Source organism: Sinohyriopsis cumingii, chromosome 5 (genome assembly GCF_028554795.1).
Source record: "Sinohyriopsis cumingii isolate HCF-2022 chromosome 5, ASM2855479v2, whole genome shotgun sequence".
In the NCBI taxonomy this organism is placed as follows: domain Eukaryota; kingdom Metazoa; phylum Mollusca; class Bivalvia; order Unionida; family Unionidae; genus Sinohyriopsis; species Sinohyriopsis cumingii.
Window position 1 is genome coordinate 125,908,365 of NC_142965.1, and position 21,781 is coordinate 125,930,145.

Sequence of the window (21,781 nt, forward strand, 5' to 3'; positions counted from 1 at the left end):
AAATACTGACTAGTTAAAATTTCAGATTTAATTTAATTGCTAATATTGTTGTTTCATAAACAGTGTATTTATAATATACAAGGTTAGGATGAAGCAAGCAGAATAAAAGTCATGGTGGCTGTGCACAGATTATTATTAATAATTGTAACAAAATCTCAGTAATAAAATAAAGTTGATTATTCATTTAGGAGTGTTGAATAAAATAGTAAGCAAAAACACATGAAAGCAAATTGACATCAACCGCATATGTACCTTTGTAAAAAGATTTGGAATAAATTCATGCAAGTGACCAGAAATAATAAATATTTAAATTTGAGCATCCCTCAGTTTAAAGACACAGTGTGTATCCATTAATAATCATTGATCACACTGCCAAGGTCCACATTGGAGTCTTTGTTAAATCTGAGCATGCCTAGAATTAGAGGTACAGTACTCTATTGGTGGCAAAATATATATATATATATATTTTTGGTGACATTGTTGGCTGTTTAAATTTGTATATACAACCATTGGTTTGGAGTGGAGAAATTCAGAGGCCCCATGAAAGTAAACCGCAAACCTGATATAAAATGCACTGAAATTTATCTATTGTTACATAAACAATTTCTTTGTCCATATTGACAAACCATCTTAACAGTGCATTGTTATATCATAATCCGCTTATTTTGACATCGATCATGACTACCGTATGTTGTGAGATATCTGCTTTTTTTTGTTGTTGACATTTCTGGTAGCGAAGATCAACCGGACAAGGCATTATCTTGTAATCTTTCGTCAGATTTTAGGTCGCTCGCTAGTAATTAACATATTTACATAGACTGACATTTGTGTGTTTGGTATGTAAAATTCCTCTTCTTTCCACTCAGAATTAAATCCTTCAGAACACCCACATGTTCTGTAGTAATCCTTGTCATCATCCCAGAACACTGCGTCTCTACCGTCCTTTGACCCTTTGTTAAATTGAGTGGAGGGCCGCATCACTCTGCAACCACAAAAAAAATCTTTCTTGTTTGTTTATTCAATAGGCAGGGAGGAACTGTTACTACGATTGACCAAACAACGGCCAATTCGTTTTTTACAAATATGCCCAGATAAAATAGTTTGGTGAAATTTCAAAGAAAACGTTACCTTTGAAGCACTGACTGTTATGAAAACGTATTAAGCAAATGAAAAAAAAATCAGTCTCAGTCATGCAGTACAATTATTTGATGTTGCAGCCACAATAAGAAATGGGCATTTGTTTGGTTCTCTAAAGCTGGCCTTTAGCGGTGACTTCAGGAACACATTCATATTTCACCAAGGAAAGCCCGCTACAATCTTCAGAAGAAACAAAGAACTTTTCTTCAAAAAAGTCAGTACCAAACTTAAATAAAGCAGTGGAATTTGATGGATTTTTTCATTTTCCGATGTGACTGGAACACATTTACTGTACCATGAAAGTTTCCTTTTTGCAGGGAGAAAGTTTGTGCTTACAAAGGCTACCAACAGCAGCTTAAAATGCAAACTAACTTTTACCGACTTTAAAGAAAAGTAAATGTGCTTCATCATTCATTACGCGATTTTGCTATATTTATCCACTGAATTCAGACCATATGATCTGTGAAAAAATTATTGAATATTTTAAATCTGTGTGGATTTTTTAGATGGAATTGTATTGTGGATTCAATTTATGTGATGAGATTTGCAGGTGAGTACACAGTATTGATACTCTATTCATGCTATACATAAGACATGCATATATAAACAGTAAACACGTGTGTACCAATCCATGGTTCTCTAAATAACGTAAACTGTTATATATGCCTTATCTGTTTTCACTACAGGTGTATTTCCCATTTAATATGTATCGATTTAAGGTGGTAACTGTGCCAATGAAGCAAGTATTTTACTGCCCATATTTATTACCTATATACACACACACACACACACACACACCACAAATTTGTTGGAGTACGTGCATCACTTTCTTCAGCTAACTGACCTGGTTGCTTATAACACAGTTCGATCTATAACACGGTCGGGTTCTATGGCTCCCAGCTACCGTGTTATAGCAGGGTCACACTGAAAATCCAAAATTCAATAATGAAAATTCAGAAATAATGCTTCGAAAATTATGCTAATACCATAAAAACTGAGATGGAGGTTGCTTTAATTTAAGCAACTTTACACCCCATTCTACAAACTACAATAATCATGTTAACATTATTGAGTGAAAGGCAATTACACATTAATGTACTGGAATCCAAAACTAAATTTGCTATATTTTCCTTAATTATATGAATTTTCAATGCAGTATAAACCTAATTGTAATACAAGATGAGGGTTGTCTGAATATGTTTAAAATTTTAAAAAATTAAATTTTAAAAACTAAACATTATTAAAAAATTAAATTACAAGTTTTACAATTCAGTTTGACAAATTTTAGACAACAAAGTTGACTAATGAATGGTATTTAAAACAAATGGCAGTTTGGGTCTCTACAGCTGATACATGTAACATTGTTCACATGGGTAGTGGACCGCTCTGGTGGCCTAGTGGTTAAAGCATCCACCTCAGAAGTGAGAGTTCTTGGGTTTGAACCCCGGCCGATTTGTACCAAAGATTTACAAAAATGGTACTAACAGCTGCCTCGCTAGGCACTCAGCATTAAGAGGGTAGTGTTAGGACTGGTCGGCCTGGTGTCAGGATAATGTGACTGTGTGGGACATCTTACGACGTGTGTGGCATGATGCCCGAGTGCTAGACATCACTATAAGCTGCCACACTGCAGACATCGTAGTGATATGATTGGAAAATTGTTAAAGCTATGTTAAAAATCCTAATCACACACACCACACACACACACACACACACACACACACACACACACATGGGTAGTGAAGCAAGATAGATCGCAGTGATTTTGGCAGCAAATTGCAATATGCATGTCCAGATGCATATAGGTGTACACACTAAAGAAACAATGACAGGTGCTATGTTCCACATTTATTGTGTCAGGTACTTAGACAGTTGTTCATATAAATACTAGCGCACTCAAATTTAAAGTTTTGATGGGACCACTACCATTGTTTTATAGCAAAAATGCATTCCATTTCAATGTTGATAACCACAAAAGGCAACAATGTTATAGGAAAACACAGTTCCAGGGAGGCTCTGCCTTACTGAACAGTTGTGCTAATCTCTCTCACGAAGACCTAAGCCATGTCTTTTATGTGCTGTATATCAGTGTGGTGTTATGAACTAATCTTGTTCACTGCACATGTTCTTATGAAACTTTGCTATCACCACCAGACTAATGGAGAGCTTCCAAACTGATCCAACTCTAACACTTTGTTCCAGATACCAGGCTGGAGAGCTTCCAAACAGTGAGATGTAGGCAAATGAAGTTAAAATGTGTTAGATATGGAGATTTTAAAAAAGACATTTAAGGTTGCAAGCATGGGAAAAAAATATTCAACTTGACAGAGTGACACTCAGAAATGTGAAGCAATGGACATTGTATTAAAGTGATAAAAACATCCAAAATACATAAAAAGTTTCTAGAAGCATATTTAGCCATTTACAGGCTAAAATAAGTAATTAGGTAGACTGTGTCATAAAGTTTAAGGCAATGTTGGAATGGTGAGATTTGATCATTGGTACATTAATACCAGTATACAGGAAAGTCAATTGACAACGTACTAAATTAAAATATATTACTATAAACAATCTTATTCATGATGGAATAACAATTTTGGATATTGCAAGTGAATACAGCCAATTGTGGCCACAGAGATCAACTAAAGGTACCAACGGATCTTATATCATCAACTAAACATGAAATTCTGATCCCCATAACTTGTAAACAAGGATGGACATATACAATGTACTTCTTAAGATCAGATGTGCAAACATTCAAATATCTGTTTGAACATTTATTGTGTATTTTTAAGTGTTGGTTACCAGTTATTAAGCTCACTGATTCAATGGAATCAGACATCTGCCGATGCTACAATACCGCACTCCGTCAAAGTACTAACTCAAAATATGTTACCATACATAAGCATATTCATGACGAAAATAACATTTTGGGATATTTTAACGGCTGTGCAGCCAGATTCATGATAGGTACAAGATGGCCTGTATGATGTACTGAATGTGAACTTCTGATCCCAGACATTCTAAAATATATGGATATTTGCCCATGTGTGATATGTAACCATGTTAAGATCAGTTGTACAAAGTTAAATTCAAATAATCCGTTTGAATATTTCTTGTGTAATTTTTAGAGTGTCAGTTAACAAATATTATTAGTAATTAATACTGCATAAAGCAAAATGGATCATTAGAATTCCCATAATATCATATAGTCCACAATGCTGCACTTCACCAGTCAATATCTTAACCAAACTGAACAATAAAATGGAATGCATTTTGTGTTCAACTTACATCATTTTGCTGTTTTCTTACATCCAAGGGTAGATATACCTGGGGAAAGTATATTTTATCCCTTTGACCTGTATTTCATTCTCAGACAGTTTAAAATGATTAAGTAGAGAACTTGAGTAGGTTCTAGTATAAATGTTTTCATCTCTGTCCTCTCACTAAATACCCCATAAATATGTTTATAAACTCTGTCCTCACTAAATAGCCCATGACTATGTTTATAAACTCTGTATCACTAAATACCCCATAACTATGTTTATATTTTCAGAGTCAATATAGATAATGTAGTTTTTTGCTTTAAAATTAAGTCATATCGCTATGATGTCAGACCTGCCAACCTTGACAAGTCCGCTTCAGTAAGGCAGTTGATTCTTTCCGCAAGATTGACCAGTTTTCAGTAAGGTGTATTAAAATATCGATAACTGCTATTATAAAGCTGGAAAACGTAATTAAAAAGTTTGACGCAGCGATGATAAACATTATGTTCAACTGAAATTTTGTAAAGTAAGCATGGACTTTATTTACCACAAACTTAAGTTCCAAACCCCAAGCAACTCAGTGGCTTGTTGCTATCTCTCAACTTGACGTAATTCTTGGAAATTCTTTTTCCAATTCACATGCCGACGGCAAATATATCTCCCGCCACGAGACATACTCAGATTGGCACATTGCATGTGTCTATCATTAATAATAAAGATTTTATACCAATTTAAATTTTAATCAATACTGCTCTGAACAGAACCCAGAACACAATTAATTTTACTATATTTTTTCTACTTTTGTTTCTCAGTACTGAACTTTCCACTGTGTGGCAATCAATACAAATCATATTTTTGTGTGACAATCAATACAAATCATATTTTTGTGTGACAGTCAATACAAATCATATTTTTGTGTGACAATCAATACAAATCATATTTTTGTGTGACAGTCAATACAAATCATATTTTAATCTAAAATACCTTCACGATGAAATTCTTGTCATAGGTTCACCTTCACTGTTTTGTGAGGTTGGATTGTAAAACAAACAAGCTTGCAATGGAACATAGATTACACTTTCGGATCATCATCAAGACCTTATTACTCACTGTACACTGTACACTGAAACACACACAGACAACCACACCATAAGCTCAGATTCTAAAGAATAAACAATTGCCGTTAAATCCATACCATGAGTGCCTAAATCTAACTTTTTTATCACCAAAAGGAGACAGGAAAAAATGCTCTAAAAATAGACTGGGACTACATTCATGGGTTCTGAACTGGAACTAATAATTATGGTCTGATTCCATACAGGAAATATGCCCGGGAGGTGGGTAGGGAATGTTAGAATGGCAGTTATTACTAGGTGACCTTATGTAAAGATTACTAGGTGACCTCTATGTAGAGGTTACCATTAAGGCAGGTTTGACTAAATTCAGATTTGTATGAAGCAGCCAGTTCTGAGAAGTAGATAAATAACCTTTTTGAGACAAGCAGATGTTTGACTATAAATTATTGTTTTTTTGCGTTAGACACGAAATGTATTAAACTAGCTAAATATTATATGCCATGAGAAGTTAGCAAAAAGTGGGATACTTTGTTACTCAGCATGTCATAAATTTGAAATCATATAAATGCATGTCTGATACTCGGTTTATCACATGTCAATAAGGGTTCTCGATTTTTCAGAAGCATTTCTGTGTGAAATTGGTTTGTCAGATACTTTTATGTGGAATTGCTGAGTGTTATGCCACAGTGTCAGACAGATTTTATTAACATTAAACATGGATATACATGTCTTTTATTCTATAATTTTTTTAATAATTGATAGAGTCACCCTCAGCAACCCACAGATGATGCTGAAAATACACAATACACAAACCCCGGAAATTTTGTGTTGAGGATTCCCACTAGACAAGAGGAGGATCCTGGAGTGGATCCCATGCCCCAGACAATGTCAGAACGCCCAAAACACCCTGAGCATGCCCCTTTGTCATCACGAATTACTTCATACACAAGCTGGCCTAGTCACCTGGATCAGACCCCACAGCAAATGGCAGAAGCTGGGTTCTTCTATGCAGGTACAGTGCTGTCATTGTGAAACTGTGATGGGACATCATACACTTTGTTTTGATTATACTGGAGAAAAATATTTAACCGACAGAAAATTCTCATATCTAGAAGTTGTAATTACCATGTCTGATGAGGAAAGTATTATGTTTAAACATTCCTTTCAAGTTTCATATATCATGGTGTCAGCTTGGTGTTTGACGAAAGTCATGCACTTTTTTTAGGAGATCAATAAGGTTTGTGGAGGGTAGTTAATGTGGTGTTTTGATTGAGAAATGCTGTAATAATGGGAAAGAAAATGTTTGATACAGGAATGATAAGATTGTCCAACAATCAAAATAGATTGCTACATGTCACAACATTTTTTATTTTCATAAATAGTAATAAATTACAATAAGTAGAGTCAGATACTGTTTAATCTTACACTGACCATAGTTTGTACCAGGCATGTGTTTTGGACAGAATAGCAATAATTTTCAGTCCATAAACTGCCCAAAAAATTGTTCAGTATCTAAAAAGCCACACATATGATATTAGGTTTTTTCTTAAGTAACAGAGCAAAGAAATCACACATTAAGTTCACATTATTGAATGAAAACTGGCATTACATTGACATACATGCCAACCATAAGCTTTTGGCGTAATCATTACGCTTTTTTTCCACTAAATTACGCCTTAGGCATAAACGTATTTGGATTACGTGTTTTCGGTATGTCCCCCTCCCCAAAAAATTAATAAATTGTGTTCTTTTTTTTATTAACATCCCATTAATATTTCAGACTGTATTCTAGAAAAAAAATGGCTTCTACTTTACTACAACATAAGAGTACGCTTGTCCGTAGCCTTGCATGCACTTCCCTAACATTATTATGATCTATTTATAGCAGCTGCCCTTTTTCCAAGAAACATGCTGGTTTTACTTTGAAACTTTTGACCTCAATTTCTGTTTATAGCAGCTGTATGGCTTAGTTAGGAGAGAACAGACTGGTTTTCTAATTTTTAATCTTTGCAGATTCTTTGTTCTAAATCATATCTGATACAGAACCAGTCTGTAGGTATTTGGCGCTAAAAGTAAAGTCAGATTTATTCTAGTAGATGCATGTGTTAGAGCAAAAATGTATTTCAGATAATTTCACAGATGGATTAGAAAAAGACGAAAAACTGATTGATAAATGAATACATGAATTACACAATACATCATTCCATTCTAGGGTAGCTTCACACCCACTGCAGGCTGTGTGGAAATGATTTTAATATTGGTCATGATGGTAAAACAAAGAAACCTTGAATTAGATCATTTTACAAGCTCCAATAAATACTACGGTAACTTGTAACCTCTTTTTTAAAGCAGAACTAATAAATGCAGAGGCGTTATTTACGAGTTCTTAATAGAACGCATACTACCCCTAGCAGTAGAAGACTACATTGGTCCTTTGTTCAAATAGATGTTTCCTGAATCCAAAATTGCAGAAAATATGCATCTGCAAGAACAAAATCATCTAATATTGTTAGGTGTTTAGCAGGAGATAATTTGCTTAAAATTACAGAAACCATGAAATTTGGGCCGTTTAGTATTGCAACAGGCAGGAGCAGTGATTATGATGACAAAAAGTTGTACTCAGTTTGTTTAAGAGACTTTGACAATGAAAAAGGCATGGTCAGAGTGCTCTTCTTTCATTACCAGAATTAACAGTAGATTCCACTGAAGAAAACTTTTTTTATTTGCTTGATAATTCTTTGAATCAACACAAGTTGGCAGAACTGTATGGGGTTTTCAGCTAATAATGCATCAGTGATGACTGGGAATCATAAAAGAGCTGCATTCAATATTTTTAAAAATGTCTCCATCATTGTACATATCAGGTTGTCACTGTCATATGATGAACCTTACTCAGGAAAGGCTGCTGATAAATTAGGAGAACCCCTGAAGTATCAGGTTGGCATTCTACCTGACAATGTACTTCATGCGCACAGAACTGATGTGCAGTGGCACCTTATTTCCCAGCTAAAAGACCCAATAACTGGAAGATATATATTTCCTTTTCTTTTTCAGATTATGAAATGAATATGGTTCTTTACCATTCTAATGCTGACTGTGTGAGATTGTTCAGTAATGTTAACAAAAATAAAACTGATTTCAGATCCAGGCTCTGTAACCCAGCACTTGGTGTGCAAAACATTCATAATCTCAGCTGGTACAAAGTGTTTTGAAATGCAGTATGAGAGACTGTTGCTTTTTAAAGCTCAAAGTGCTATATATAAAAATTTGAAGCAGTAATTGATGTTAAAAGACTAGAAAGGGTAAATAAATCATTTAGTACATATGCTCAATGAATTTTATTATGTGATATGTGGATTACACTTTTTCTGCTCAGATTACTCTTTTTGTCCACTTGGATTACATTTTTTCCTCGCCAGGGGTTGGCATGTATGCATTGAATGTTTCATAGAGATCCACGGTTCTCAATTGATGTTTACTCCTAGGTTTTGATGTGTCGAATTTAAATTTTACCCATTTCTGATGAATGGAAATTCCAGCCTGTGTGTTTTTATGATGCACGTTGATTCCAGCTGGATCATGAGTCTTAATTACCCTTGATTAACCTCTGGCATGATATCCTACTGAGCATACTCTGTCCAAAACAAATTGGCTATGTGTGCCAGCAATCAACATTTGATAGACTACAATTTACACCCTATCACCCCTATGCAAAATCAAAATGAACTGGCCAGAGCACGGTCTTTGATGTGACACTTAGGTGGGCATAACTGAGTCAAAGTTAGATTATTTCAAGATTGTCTTTGAAGTTTATGATAGGAGAAGAGGGTATCAGTAATGGCTTGATTGGAATAACTTTTCAATCAAATACCTGCATTTGTTTGATTTTTCATCAACATACATGTGATTCTACCTGCAGTAGGACAAAATTACCATTTTAAAGACTGTCTGCTGCACATACCATTTTCTATTTAGAATTTATTGCTTTTGGAAAATAAAAAATTAATAAGAGTCAGTATATTTGTGCATATTCTCCATGTTAAAGTAACTAGTGGGAACCAATCAACTAGAGACCAGAAATGTAATACAGGTTGTAATATTGTGTGATCAGGTTACAAATGCTGAAATGTGTTCGCAACAAGCTGTTAATTGATTACCTCATTCTTGTAATCTAGAGAGTTGAAGGCCAGATGTTCTATGAGGTATTCAAGTAATAAATGGATCAGAGGTTGTTGATGGCTTCCAAGTCTTTTAACAAATATCGGGTGTCCTTTGATTTTTTTTTTTCATTGTTGAATTGCATTTGCATTGCTCAAGATGTTTATAGAGGAATATTTAAGTGAAGTTGATACATATTTTAGTTCAGTTCCTGTGAAAATGATGAAACCTTAGTTTTCTCCAAACACAAAAAAACAATTAAAAAAAACCCTAAGAAGAAATGTGAAACATGGGAATACATCTCTTTTCCAACTTTGAAACTTTCTCCTTAGGATGAACTTAGCTTAGATGAGAGTAGTCAGCAACTTTAAAAACCCCACCACAGAAAACTGAAGTTTGACCTTTCTTGCAGGCTAAGCATGGTTGTTTTGTCACTGCCACATTCTAATGCTGGTAGAGAGAAATCATTCTCCATTCTTCTCAGAAATTAAAAATTTTCAAGGCAAATCTGGATCAGAAAACTATTGAGAACTTGATAAGTGTGAAACTTAATAATCACAATTAATGTCAGCAATGGACACCAGTCAGTGATAATGTGAATGTAACTAAAAATGCTTGTGGCTTTTCTTTTTTTTAAATCTTGGTAGTGAACTATTGGATATACACCTCTTTCTTCTTCATTAAATTGGCTTATACCTGCTCATACTGATTAATCAGAATGGCTGAAGAAGTATATTTTCTTTCCTGTGTCAGTCTCAGAAACAACCTGCCATTGATCATTCTGACCTTCAGACTTAAAAGAAATAGAAAGTTTGTAACAATTGTGAGGAGATAAAGTTGCAAGAAATCTTGAGCATCAGTTACAAAATACTGTTCAAGTTTTTCCCCTTATTGAACATGAGACAGGAGATTTTGAAAATTAGTTTGCTCCATGAAGAAACAAATTATCCCAGCTATGAGATCATGACTCAGAAACAAATGACTCCTGAGATTTCAGTTTTGACTCTTGTGATTTTCATTCTGACTTGAAATTTTGATGTCAAGGGTTAGATGACTTTTCAGTTTTGAAATCTATTAAGAACCCAGTTGTTCATTTCGGTCCACAGGATAATGAAAACACATTTCAGAACATAACTTCACACATGAAATAAAAGAATTAATATTTTATTTTTCTTACTGTCATCTACTGCCATGAAAAATCTGCATAAAAGTAATTCATATAGGTTACAGAGATTGTCATTACAATTTTAGATATGACAGGACAAATCTGGATGGTAATTTTCCAGATATCTAAGTAGTATTTAGTATACTTCATTAGTGTGTGGTAGAGTTGAAAGTTGGTCCTAAATATTGTTCTGAAACAATTATTGAATAAGAATACTTTTTGGTCAATATTCAAATCAAAAATTGGCTTTTATATATTCATTGTATCATTATGCAAAGTTGGTAGGTGATGGCTGCCACTGACCCATTATGTTGTTAGAAAATTGGACAGCTTAAAGTTATCAAGAAACTTAATGTCATGGTTAGAGGTGTCAAAATTACTGGAAATTTTTGCCAGGTCCCCTTTAGTCCTAATGATTGGCTACCCAGGTACCCAATCAATGGGAAATTGTATTAGATGTGAACCTGCACTGCTTTGTTGTAGGTTCACACATGCCAACCCCAAGAGGTATAAGTGTAATTTATTACTAATATAAGTGGCAAAAAATATAATCTGAGCATAAAAGAGCAGTCTGTATATTACATGCCATAATTACAGAAAACTGTTTAAAAACGTACATATTTATTTTATTCAATGTACATTTAGTTTTGCTACTTAAATGGATCTGCAGTTACATTTTTTGTCACAAATCAGTTAAATCCATGTGGATTAGTAGTTAATAATAAAGTATCGACACAAAAGAAATGGATAAATTATTTATGCATAACCCTCACTTTAACTAGTCAACATATCTACAGTAACTTTTGTGAATAGTCATAAAAGTCCACAAATGATGTTTTTGTATCTTTGACCTGCCTTGAATCATCCCTTAATGGCACTCCGGTGCGACATGTTTTCTGAAATTTTTCAGTCATATAACATCGAACAGTCACATCGATACAGCCCATTTTTTTATGATATCTGGCGCCATTCATTTTCAATTTAGACGGGTCTGCTACATATGTAGTGTCCAAATAAAATGAATCTTTGACAAGTGGTATCACATTCAAGAATCCCGTCTGTTTTCTTGGAACTGTTTCATGTAAAATTAATGCACAAATTACCATATTTAATGAAGTCAGTTTTTATTTGCTTTTTTTATAAATGTTATTAAATAACAAAGATTCTCTTTAATTAAAATATTTCAGTTAAAAATTTAATTCTGTATGGTTGTTCATTTCATTCATTTTTTCCTAACATGGTATAAGAAGTGGATGTTATGGTAACCAAGTTTTTGTGTTGTCTTTGCCGTGACAAAAATATCTGTCTTGGGTTTCCCACTAATAAAAAAAATAATCCAGTAAACAAACATGTGAACAGTGGCCCTGACTTAACAGCTAATGCTCACTCTGGGGCCACAAAATTGAGGCAAAAATGGCATCATTTAAGTTGGACATTTATATTGTGCTTTCTTTTAATTGAATTGTAGTACATATTTAAAGCTTTTTTCATTAAATATTTCTTAATCAGTACCTAACGTCACTGTCGATGAAAGGTATTGACCTAGTTAATGTCATCAGGATCGCAAAACAAGCGCATTTAAGTCAAAAGAAGAATGGTGCATGAACCATGGACAGGCATGAAATTAGGACGATCTAGCTTTAAATATCAGCATTGATTCATAAATAGGTAACGTAAGAAAGGTGAAAAGTCCTCTCTTGTATTATGATATAGTACATGTATGACAAGTAAATTGTAAGCAACCATATGAGCCCCTTGATGATGAATAAATGTGCACACGACACAAGCCTCAAACTTTAATCGTTATTCTGTGTCTCGATCTGAACTTGGAATACTTTTGTTTTTTATGGGTACCCAGTTGTTTGTTTTATTACCCAGGTTATTATTAACCGGCAAGTATTCGGGTACCCATTCGCATCTTTAGTCATTGTCTTTTTTTCCATAATATTTCCTAGTGATCAAATGAAATTAAGTGAAATTTTTACAATCTTTACTTGGTTTTTTGTATAAATATATTGTGCATATCCAGGTTGAGTCTTTTATTTGTTTGTTTGTTAACGAATAATTTTAGAATTACCATCAAGACTCCAGGAATTCGACAATGTATATAGACATTTATGACTATTTTTAATTACCACATTATTAGCACAGATTTTGAGCAATCAAGACAGTAATGATTAAACACAATTCCTTACTCAGATCAGGCTCAGCTTTTACAAAACTTCTCAACCTGGATTACATACTCGACTCAATATATCATCAGCTGTCATTTGGAAATTGCAGCAGAAATACTGACATCGTGTTTAAAATCTCATTATCTATGATATTTATTTGAAGTATATTTTTCAACCCAGTTTGCATGTTTTAAATACAAGTGACACAATGGATAGTGTCCCAGCAATGTGCCACTGTGCTGTAATTAACACAATCATAATTAAACTATATGATGTGATGAGTAATCAAAAAAATCAGAGATTGGTTAGAAAAGTTAAATGACCAGACATTTAATTATGATTTTCTGTAGTTGATTATAAACAGTTTAAGTTTTTGTCATTGACATATTTTGTTTCTACGATTTAATTCTAACATTGTCCCTACATAGAAACCCACTGTACTTAGTAGATCATTTCAGATATGTATCCTTATTGATCTTTGATCAGTAGTAATTGGTGATGGGAATATTGATAGATAACTTGGTAAGAGGGATGATTCCATGAATTCATGGACGTGTGTGAAAATATTATTTTCCATGAAAAATAGACAACTGATCATTGATCTGAATTTAAACCACTGTAAATTGTAACTACTTCCAAATGTTTGTTACCAGCAAGGTAAATCATGACAAGTACGTGATGCATTTGAAAGAAAAGCATCGTAATGTAATCCTCCCAGTCCATGTGCATCTGCTTACCATAGTAAGGGTACACACAGCTCATATGTACACATAGCTCATGTGTACACACAGCTCAGTACTTGCCTGTTTGGTTGAAATTGGAATTTAAAATGAATGAACCATATTTGCAGAGATGGCTTCCTGTATTTATGCCCCTTTTCTATCAAATATGTAATATGACGTACATGACCATGGTTAGTCGGAGAAATTTGCACTGACATACCATTTTGCCAGCTCTCCCATGCTTACTCAAATTTGAACGTGACTACGGATTTTATTGATTGCTTATTATGTCATAAAAAGTCAAATTCACCCTACCTTTTATTCTCCTGATGAGGTCTAGCATGGCTTCCACTTGTTGATTGTGCCCCTGGCCTTGAAATAAAATAACTAGTCAGCATTGCGCACACAGTAGTGCCAGGTCACCACTCAATGTATTCTTCTTAGCTGTTTCCAAAATTCAGATATATAAATATGGACACAACATGTTTGAAGTAATTGTTGAACTGTACCTTGCAGTTAAAGGATGTGTTATCCAATAATATTAAATCAAAGCACTAATTATGAGGAACTCTTTTCTAGTGTGCATTTATTTCCTGTCTGCCAGATTGTGATAAATCAGTTGGAACTCTGCCAGTAGGATCTTCACCTTATCCATTCATAATAATAAGCTGTTTTTCCATGTCAGGACAATATATTTTTGTACAATCAAATAACTGTTACTCAAGACTTAGATCCTATTCACATGTACCAGTAAATGTATTTGCATAATTAATTTGAAATATACCTTCCTGAAAAAAAGAAGTTTTTTAATTGTAGGCATAGGACTTAATAAGCTTACGAGTCATTGCTTTTTGAACTTCATAGTCAAGAGGAGAGAATTTTTTTCTGAGAGTACCTTCTGTTTACCAGTAACAAGAGTATTGCTATTATTTATGATAAAAATAAATTAATGGAATATAGCATTTAAAAGATCATATGCTGCTGTACAGGAATGGGTCGTTTGAGACTTGGATTTGGACACTTCCTATACAAATATTTCATCTCAGGTTCAGGCATAGTACAAAGATGAAGTGGTCACCCTTACAATATTGATAACTATCTCCAGATTCTCCAATTAACTCCATCTTGTAGTTAACACAATGCCAGAAATCCATTCAGACTGAGAGCATTGAATAGTTTTTAGAACATGTTTGTACATATTAAAGACTGTGCATTGATACTAACGTCTTGATATGTATTAAAATATATACCTTTGTGTTAATTAATGACCAGGTACCCTTCATGAATTCATCCACTCCATCCATATGTCAAAACCACATTTACTCCTGAACTGCTTTAGCCCCACACTTTTGTAAGGGGATTGTGATGCCCTATTTATGTCTGTCTGTCTGTTTTTCCATAACCCCCTTTGCACCAAAACTGCTGATGTTACAATAGGTATCATGGTACATACCATTACATTGGTGCTGGTTATATCCAAGCTTTATTGAGGAATAATATGATACCCAACATGTGACCATCCATCTTTATATAACCAATGATACCCATCATCTCTCAGACCATCCTTATATCCTCACTAAATCTCATCTCAACCATTCTTTCTTCCTATGTCTTAGATAACAGTTTGGAATGGGTTTCGTAGAACATATCAACTGGGGAGGGACTAATGGGAGCTAACTTTGTACATGCACATTTGTCATGCACCCTTTGTTATGTTTCTGTATTTAGCTCAGGTTTCTTGCACACTGTATGCATACTGTTATACCTGCGATCATGAAACTTGGTAAGGGATGTATCTTAATGAGTACTTCACCCTAAAAACCAAAATATGTCACTGTGACCCATTTTTACTACTTCACTGCCTTTGGTTGAATTTTGTGTTTTAAGAGTAAGCTCTGTTCATGTTAGCATCATCAGACTTGATGATTTTTGTATCTGTTTTGTTTGGTACCACATTGATACAAATATAAGTCACTGTGACCTACATTTCATATTTTACTGGCTAGCTTTAAGTTTCTGTGTTTAGCCGATGGCCAAATAGATATCTTCACCTCTTGTATATGGTTATACCTTGATCAGTGAAACTTTACGAGGTGATGCATCATAATAATTGCTACACACTGGTTACAAATGAAGGTCATTGTGACATGTGTTTCATGCTTCACAGACTTTGGTTAAATGTTGAGGTTTAAGATTATTTGTTAAGTTTTCATGCTAGAATATCACACTATATTGATTGTATGCATCTCTATTAGTACCCCACCTTTGGAACAAAAGAAGGTTAATGTGACCTACATTTTACATTTTACTCACTATGGTCAAGTTTTTTTCTAGCTTATTTTTTTAAATTATGACCAAATAGATTTGCTTGCACCCTGTATATATCCTGTTATACCTAGAATCATGAGACTTGGGGAGGTTCTTCATCTATAAAAGTACTATTGTAACCCCTCATTACACAAACGTAGATAATGTCACAATTCTTTGACTTACATTCACTCTCGATCAGTGTTTATGCCCAAATCATCAAACTAGATGATTGTATGCATTCTTTTTAGTACCACAGCCTTTCAACAAAAGAAGGTTACTGTGTCCTGTATTTCACATTTGATGGCTTATGTTCAGTTTTTGCCTTTAGGTAAAGACTACATACCTTTTTTATATTACTGTTATATATTGAGTCATAAAACTTTGTGAGAATGTGCATCTTGAGTACTACACCCTCATCACAAAAGTAGGTTGCTGCAACCCATATTTCATGCTTCAGCAACTGGTTTTATTTTGTGCTTTTACTGTTTATGCATGAATCATTAATCTAGATAATTGTGTATATCAATGTACCATAACTATGCTAAAAAGGCCACTGTGATCTACATTCACATTTTACCTGACTTAAGTTTTGCATTAGCTCACAACCACACGTTTCTTTGGCATGCTGTGTACAAACTCGATTATCTAGGATTGGTAATCACGATAACTTTAGATCAGGGGGTGCACAACATTTTTTGGCCATGGGACAGATTGCATTTTCTAAGACCACTTGATGGCTGCAAACACATTTCTTTAATGTAATTACTGTTCACTGGACAGATTTCTGTGTTGTTTGAGTTTGCCCAGGGGGCCGGACAGAACACGTTCATTGGCTGGATCTGGATACATATACACATTAACATACACTAGTAAATAACTAAATTATGATATTTTTTAATTCAGATTTTTTTCTGAAAGTTGGATTTGGTCAGAGTATCTTTTACAATTTCCCATTTGGCTACCACATTGGCATAAGTGACACATGTCAAACATGTGATTCAAGGATCACCAATATAATTATATTTGTGACATTCAAAATAAATTTGTGACAAATAAAACTGTTTGTATAAAAAATAATAATAACCTTTTGAATTATTTTGTCCTGAAAAATGAAAACGTGCTGTTAATATAATTAAAGTCATAACAAGATTACTTGCTAATGGAAACTACCAAAGTACTGGTGGAGTGAAAAAGTACCATAGTTTGTACCACCAGAAGAAAAAAAAAGACTTTACCATGCCCTCTATGAATGAGTATAGGAATTAGGTGAGTGGACTGTGTTCTGCATGCATTTCATGTGAGGTCTCATCTGTAGTGGCTACTGTAATAAGAGTACATACATGTATTGATGCATGAACTATGATTGTACTACTTACTTGTTGTCACTCCAGTTACTCAACCCCTATGATTTTCACATGATCAGTCTGTGGGTGTTCAATAACAATAGTCTAAACTAGAATTTAAGAATAGTGATTTTAAAAACTAATACAAAAAAATAACATTAATCTCAGGTTTTCATGAAATTGTTATGGTACCTCTACTTTTATATTATAGAAAAGTGTCATGTTTTTTATGCTTTGGCACAGAATAATAATAATAATAATAATGCTTTATTTATAGAGAGTGACTCATTAGTCAAGGACTATTCTACCTTGAGGCCCTTTTAAGGAGAGTATAACAATGCACATTATATGAAGATAGCAATAATTACTGTTTATTTTAATATGTTTAGTATTAAAATACAAAATTCCATTATCTATTAGAAACACATGCATGCTCATGATATCTCTTCTTAAATACTCTAATATTTTCAGCATATTTTACATGTAGTGGAAGCTTATTCCACATAACTGTACCAGAGTATTGGAAACTCTTTTTAAATTGCTCTGTTCTTGGTTTTGGTGGTAGAGGTTTTCCATGTGATATTGATTCAACTGGTATTGTGTTGAAAAAGTCCTGAATATACTCTGGTGCAGTTCCATGTAGACATTGATATAAAAGAACTGCCTTGTGAAAATCTATCCTGTCATATATTGTGAACCATTTGAGTTCTGTAAATAATGCCTTTGAGGGATGATCAACAGATGCATCTAAAATTACACATGCTGCTCGTTTCTGAAGTTTATAAATCCTGTCAAGCTCAGATTTAGCACAGTTTCCCCATACATTAGAACAATAATCCATTGTTGGAATAATATATGACATGTAGTATAGATTGCGAGTTTCCGTTGGTAACAGTAGTAGCAGCTGCCTCAGTTGGCACTCAGCATTAAATGGTTAGTGTTAGGACTGGTCGGCTGGGTGTTAGGATAATGTGACTGGGTGGAACATAGTGGTACATGTTTGTGGCATGATGCTCCAGTGCTAGACATCACTATAAACTGCTACACTACAGACATCATAGCAGTGTGACTAAATATGTTGAAGCTATATTAAAAATCCAAAAACACTCACTTGGCTATCTAATGTCTCAAGAGATCATATAAGATGAGAAAAATGTTTCGATGAGTAGGTATACATTACACCCAGTGTGTATGTTTAGAGATCAAACATGGGTTTCATGTAAACGATTAGACTAGTTCAAATGAATGAGGATAGAACAAACGAGTCACAATATACATTGGCACATCACAATTTAATGTTTCAGCATGTATATGCAAAAGTAATTCATTGATTGATCTTAAGAAACTATATTAATGTTAGCATTTATGAATTTTACTTGACTGTTTAGGGCTGTATGAAAGAATACTCAGTGAACCAGTTCTGCAACTTGGAGGACCTGTCAGGAGGACATTTTATGCTCTTCTGTCCCCATGTAATGATCAAAATATAGTACAACACTGGTGCACACTGAGATATATTTGTGCAAACTGCACTCAGTTTAAACTAATGCATTTTATAATGGCACCCCTTCATTTTTTTTTTTTATCTTAACCTCAGAAGTCAGGTGATATTAAATGAACAGGTGTTTAATAAGATGCAAATAACAAATTATCATTTGTACTGAACAGTATTTCATTCTTTGAATTCTGGTTAAATCAAATAACTCTATACTGAGGGGGGAAAAATTCATGCCAATACCTCAGTATGTCACAGACTGTAAGGTACACTGATAAGAATTGAGTATTTTTAATGCAGTTCACCTCAATCATTTTTAAGAACACTGCTCTGTACATTTGCATAAACTACCACACTGCAGACAACATAGCAGCATAACTGAAATTGTTAAAGTTATGTTAAAAATCCAAAGACACATAACACACTTTAATTTGCTGGTAAAAGTGTTGAATTAAAATACCCGTTTGGCATGTCACCAGTGTTGTCTTACACATTATGCCTATTTTCTGTGTTTACATGTCAGTATATTTAGTACTGTGTATTCTTTGTTGAAATTATTTTCCAGTTAGAAATCTGATCTGTGCACACACCCACTATAGGACATGGGTTATACGGCATAGTATTGATCGTAAAGCACTATTTTATTATATTCATTGTTTTGCCTCTACAGCAGTCTGTGTGGTATATCTACCCAAGACATTCCACTTAGATTACCTCTGCAGGAAATAAACCCTGTGGTGGTGTCACAGTCAGTCAACCAGTAATTCTTTTTTCTTTGCTTATCATTTTAAACATTTCCTTTTCAGTTTGTTTTTTTTGGGGGGGGGGCATTCTTGCCTAACTGTCATTTCTAGAAAGGACAATGATAAAATGATAATAAAACCTTCACAGTTTTCTAGGTAATTATGACCATTACTGTTCCTTGTTGATTAAACACTACATTGTCACACAATGGACAACTATGTTCATTTGAATTTCAGATTATTGCAGCCCATATAGGACAACAATAGTGCGCTGAAGGGCAGTTACATTAAGGACATTAAAAGTCATGTAATGTAATTGTGCTTGCTATTTATAACTCATTTGTTTGAACAAAGTCCACAAAACAATATAATCTCATGCAGAGGTTAGAATCCACAAAAACTACAAAGTATAAAAAATAATTCAGGATTAATTTTAAAGTATTAAATAAGAACTTGCAAACATTTGAGAAGCATTGTTTTAAATGAATAAATAGGGAACTATTTTGTGTTGCACATGGTTACAATCAGTTGTAGTGCTGTGTTGAGAAACGTCAATGACTGTTTGCTGTTAACCAATCAGGAAGTCTTTCATACTGAACCATTAGTTTACATATCACTTGGTCACATGACTGGGGTTTGACAGTTGAGACATTTATGTTTTGTAAAACATACTAGTTTTTCATATTTTTTAATGTAAATAATTTAATCCTAAATTATCAGTTATGGTTTAATGAAGCATTAAACTTGGGGATTATTGACTTCTTTTAAAGAAAAATGATTTTTTTGAAATTGTTCCTTTTTTATTATACAGATCAGTACATAACTTGTAAGTGTGGGTACCAGTTAAGCAGTATCTGTCTCTTTTCCAAGAATCTCCACCTCTCACACACCAAGGTATTTTTGGTACATTTGATGTCATATTATAAATGAAGGTCAGGGACATCATAAAGAGACATATTTGGGTAATTAATATCGATTTTCATTTCCATCAGATTTTCAAATATGTGTGTTTAATTTAGTTACAAATTTTCTTTGTATAGTGTCTTTTGCAACATGATTAAAGCAGTCAAATAAGTTGAAGTATCATTCACCCAATGGAACTAATTTCTTTTGGTGTGGGTACAAATTGTACAACATGTGTTATATAGTTGGAATATATTTTGTACACATTGTGTAGTATTGTACAACATGTGTTATACAGTTGGAATATATTTTGTACACATTTATAGGTTACTGCATTTGTATGGGAAAATATGAACGAGTTTTGGGATGGAATAGTGCACGAATTTGTGAGTGCAGTATATCCTTCCGACAAAACGAGTTCATATTTTCCCATACAAATGCAGTAACCTTTTTATTATATGCTCATTTTTTTATTCTACCTAAGGTTTAATTATATAAACAAAATACACTACAAGAAACAACGTAAATGAATGAATGCCGTATTCCAAACTAAATACACAATTGCAGATTTGTGATTACACAATGACATCATTATTAATACGCACAGAACTCCGCCCAGATAAATTTGAACTTAGTCGCGCGCTCGACATAACTTTCGAAAGAAAATGGCTTGTCTAGTTAAAATTGAAATTAGCAGTCATATTGTGAATGAATGTGCATTGCAGCAACTGTTCCATTTGATCTGGAATGAATATATTTTGGTATTTTGTTTCGATTCGACGAACGTTTGTGATTTTGGACTGTATTCATCTGTGCAAATTATACATGAAATACATCAGAGTGAAGTGGCATGGGAGAAGCATGTTTACATCTACAAATGTGTTTCAGTTTCTGTCATTGAATGTTTGAAATCTTAATGTGGGAAAAATATGAAGTCTTTCAATTGCAATTATCAAAAAGACACTATGGAATTTAATGCTTATTTCATTTTGAGTGCAGTAAGGAGGATGCAATTGCACTTATCATCAAAATTACAGCACAATTTTGAAATGTGTAATCCAGATTGAAAACCGATGACATGGCTCATGTAATTTGGATTTGCAGAATTAAGAAAATACATTTTGAGGAAATTCAGGATTTTGTATAATACCACCCACTTTAGTGTATCATGCATGACCATGATGCTACAGAGCTCAGCAGTAGGCTACTTCCTCCTGCCACGTAAATTGCACAATTCCAACTTGAAATGGTGGCTCAGTGCCAATACTGTGACAAGCGATTTATAACTA

The 21,781-nt window shown here is 33.9% G+C and overlaps 1 protein-coding gene and 1 long non-coding RNA gene across 3 annotated transcripts in view; one reads left to right on the forward strand and one right to left on the reverse strand.

The window, feature by feature from the left end:
• Positions 1-21,781, forward strand: part of LOC149800139 (uncharacterized) — a 122,931-nt gene that overhangs the window by 76,452 nt on the left and 24,698 nt on the right. For both annotated transcript variants that reach the window (XM_089959736.1, XM_089959738.1), the window contains exon 3: positions 6,242-6,491. In XM_089959736.1, coding sequence (XP_089815862.1) covers positions 6,242-6,491 — 250 coding nt within the window. The remainder of the gene's footprint in view (positions 1-6,241; positions 6,492-21,781) is intronic.
• LOC149800141 (uncharacterized) lies at positions 14-14,239 on the reverse strand. The gene is made up of 2 exons (XR_016421335.1): positions 14,014-14,239; positions 14-982 (listed from the first exon to the last, which is right to left on the reverse strand). It is a non-coding gene; the product is annotated as an uncharacterized LOC149800141 (long non-coding RNA).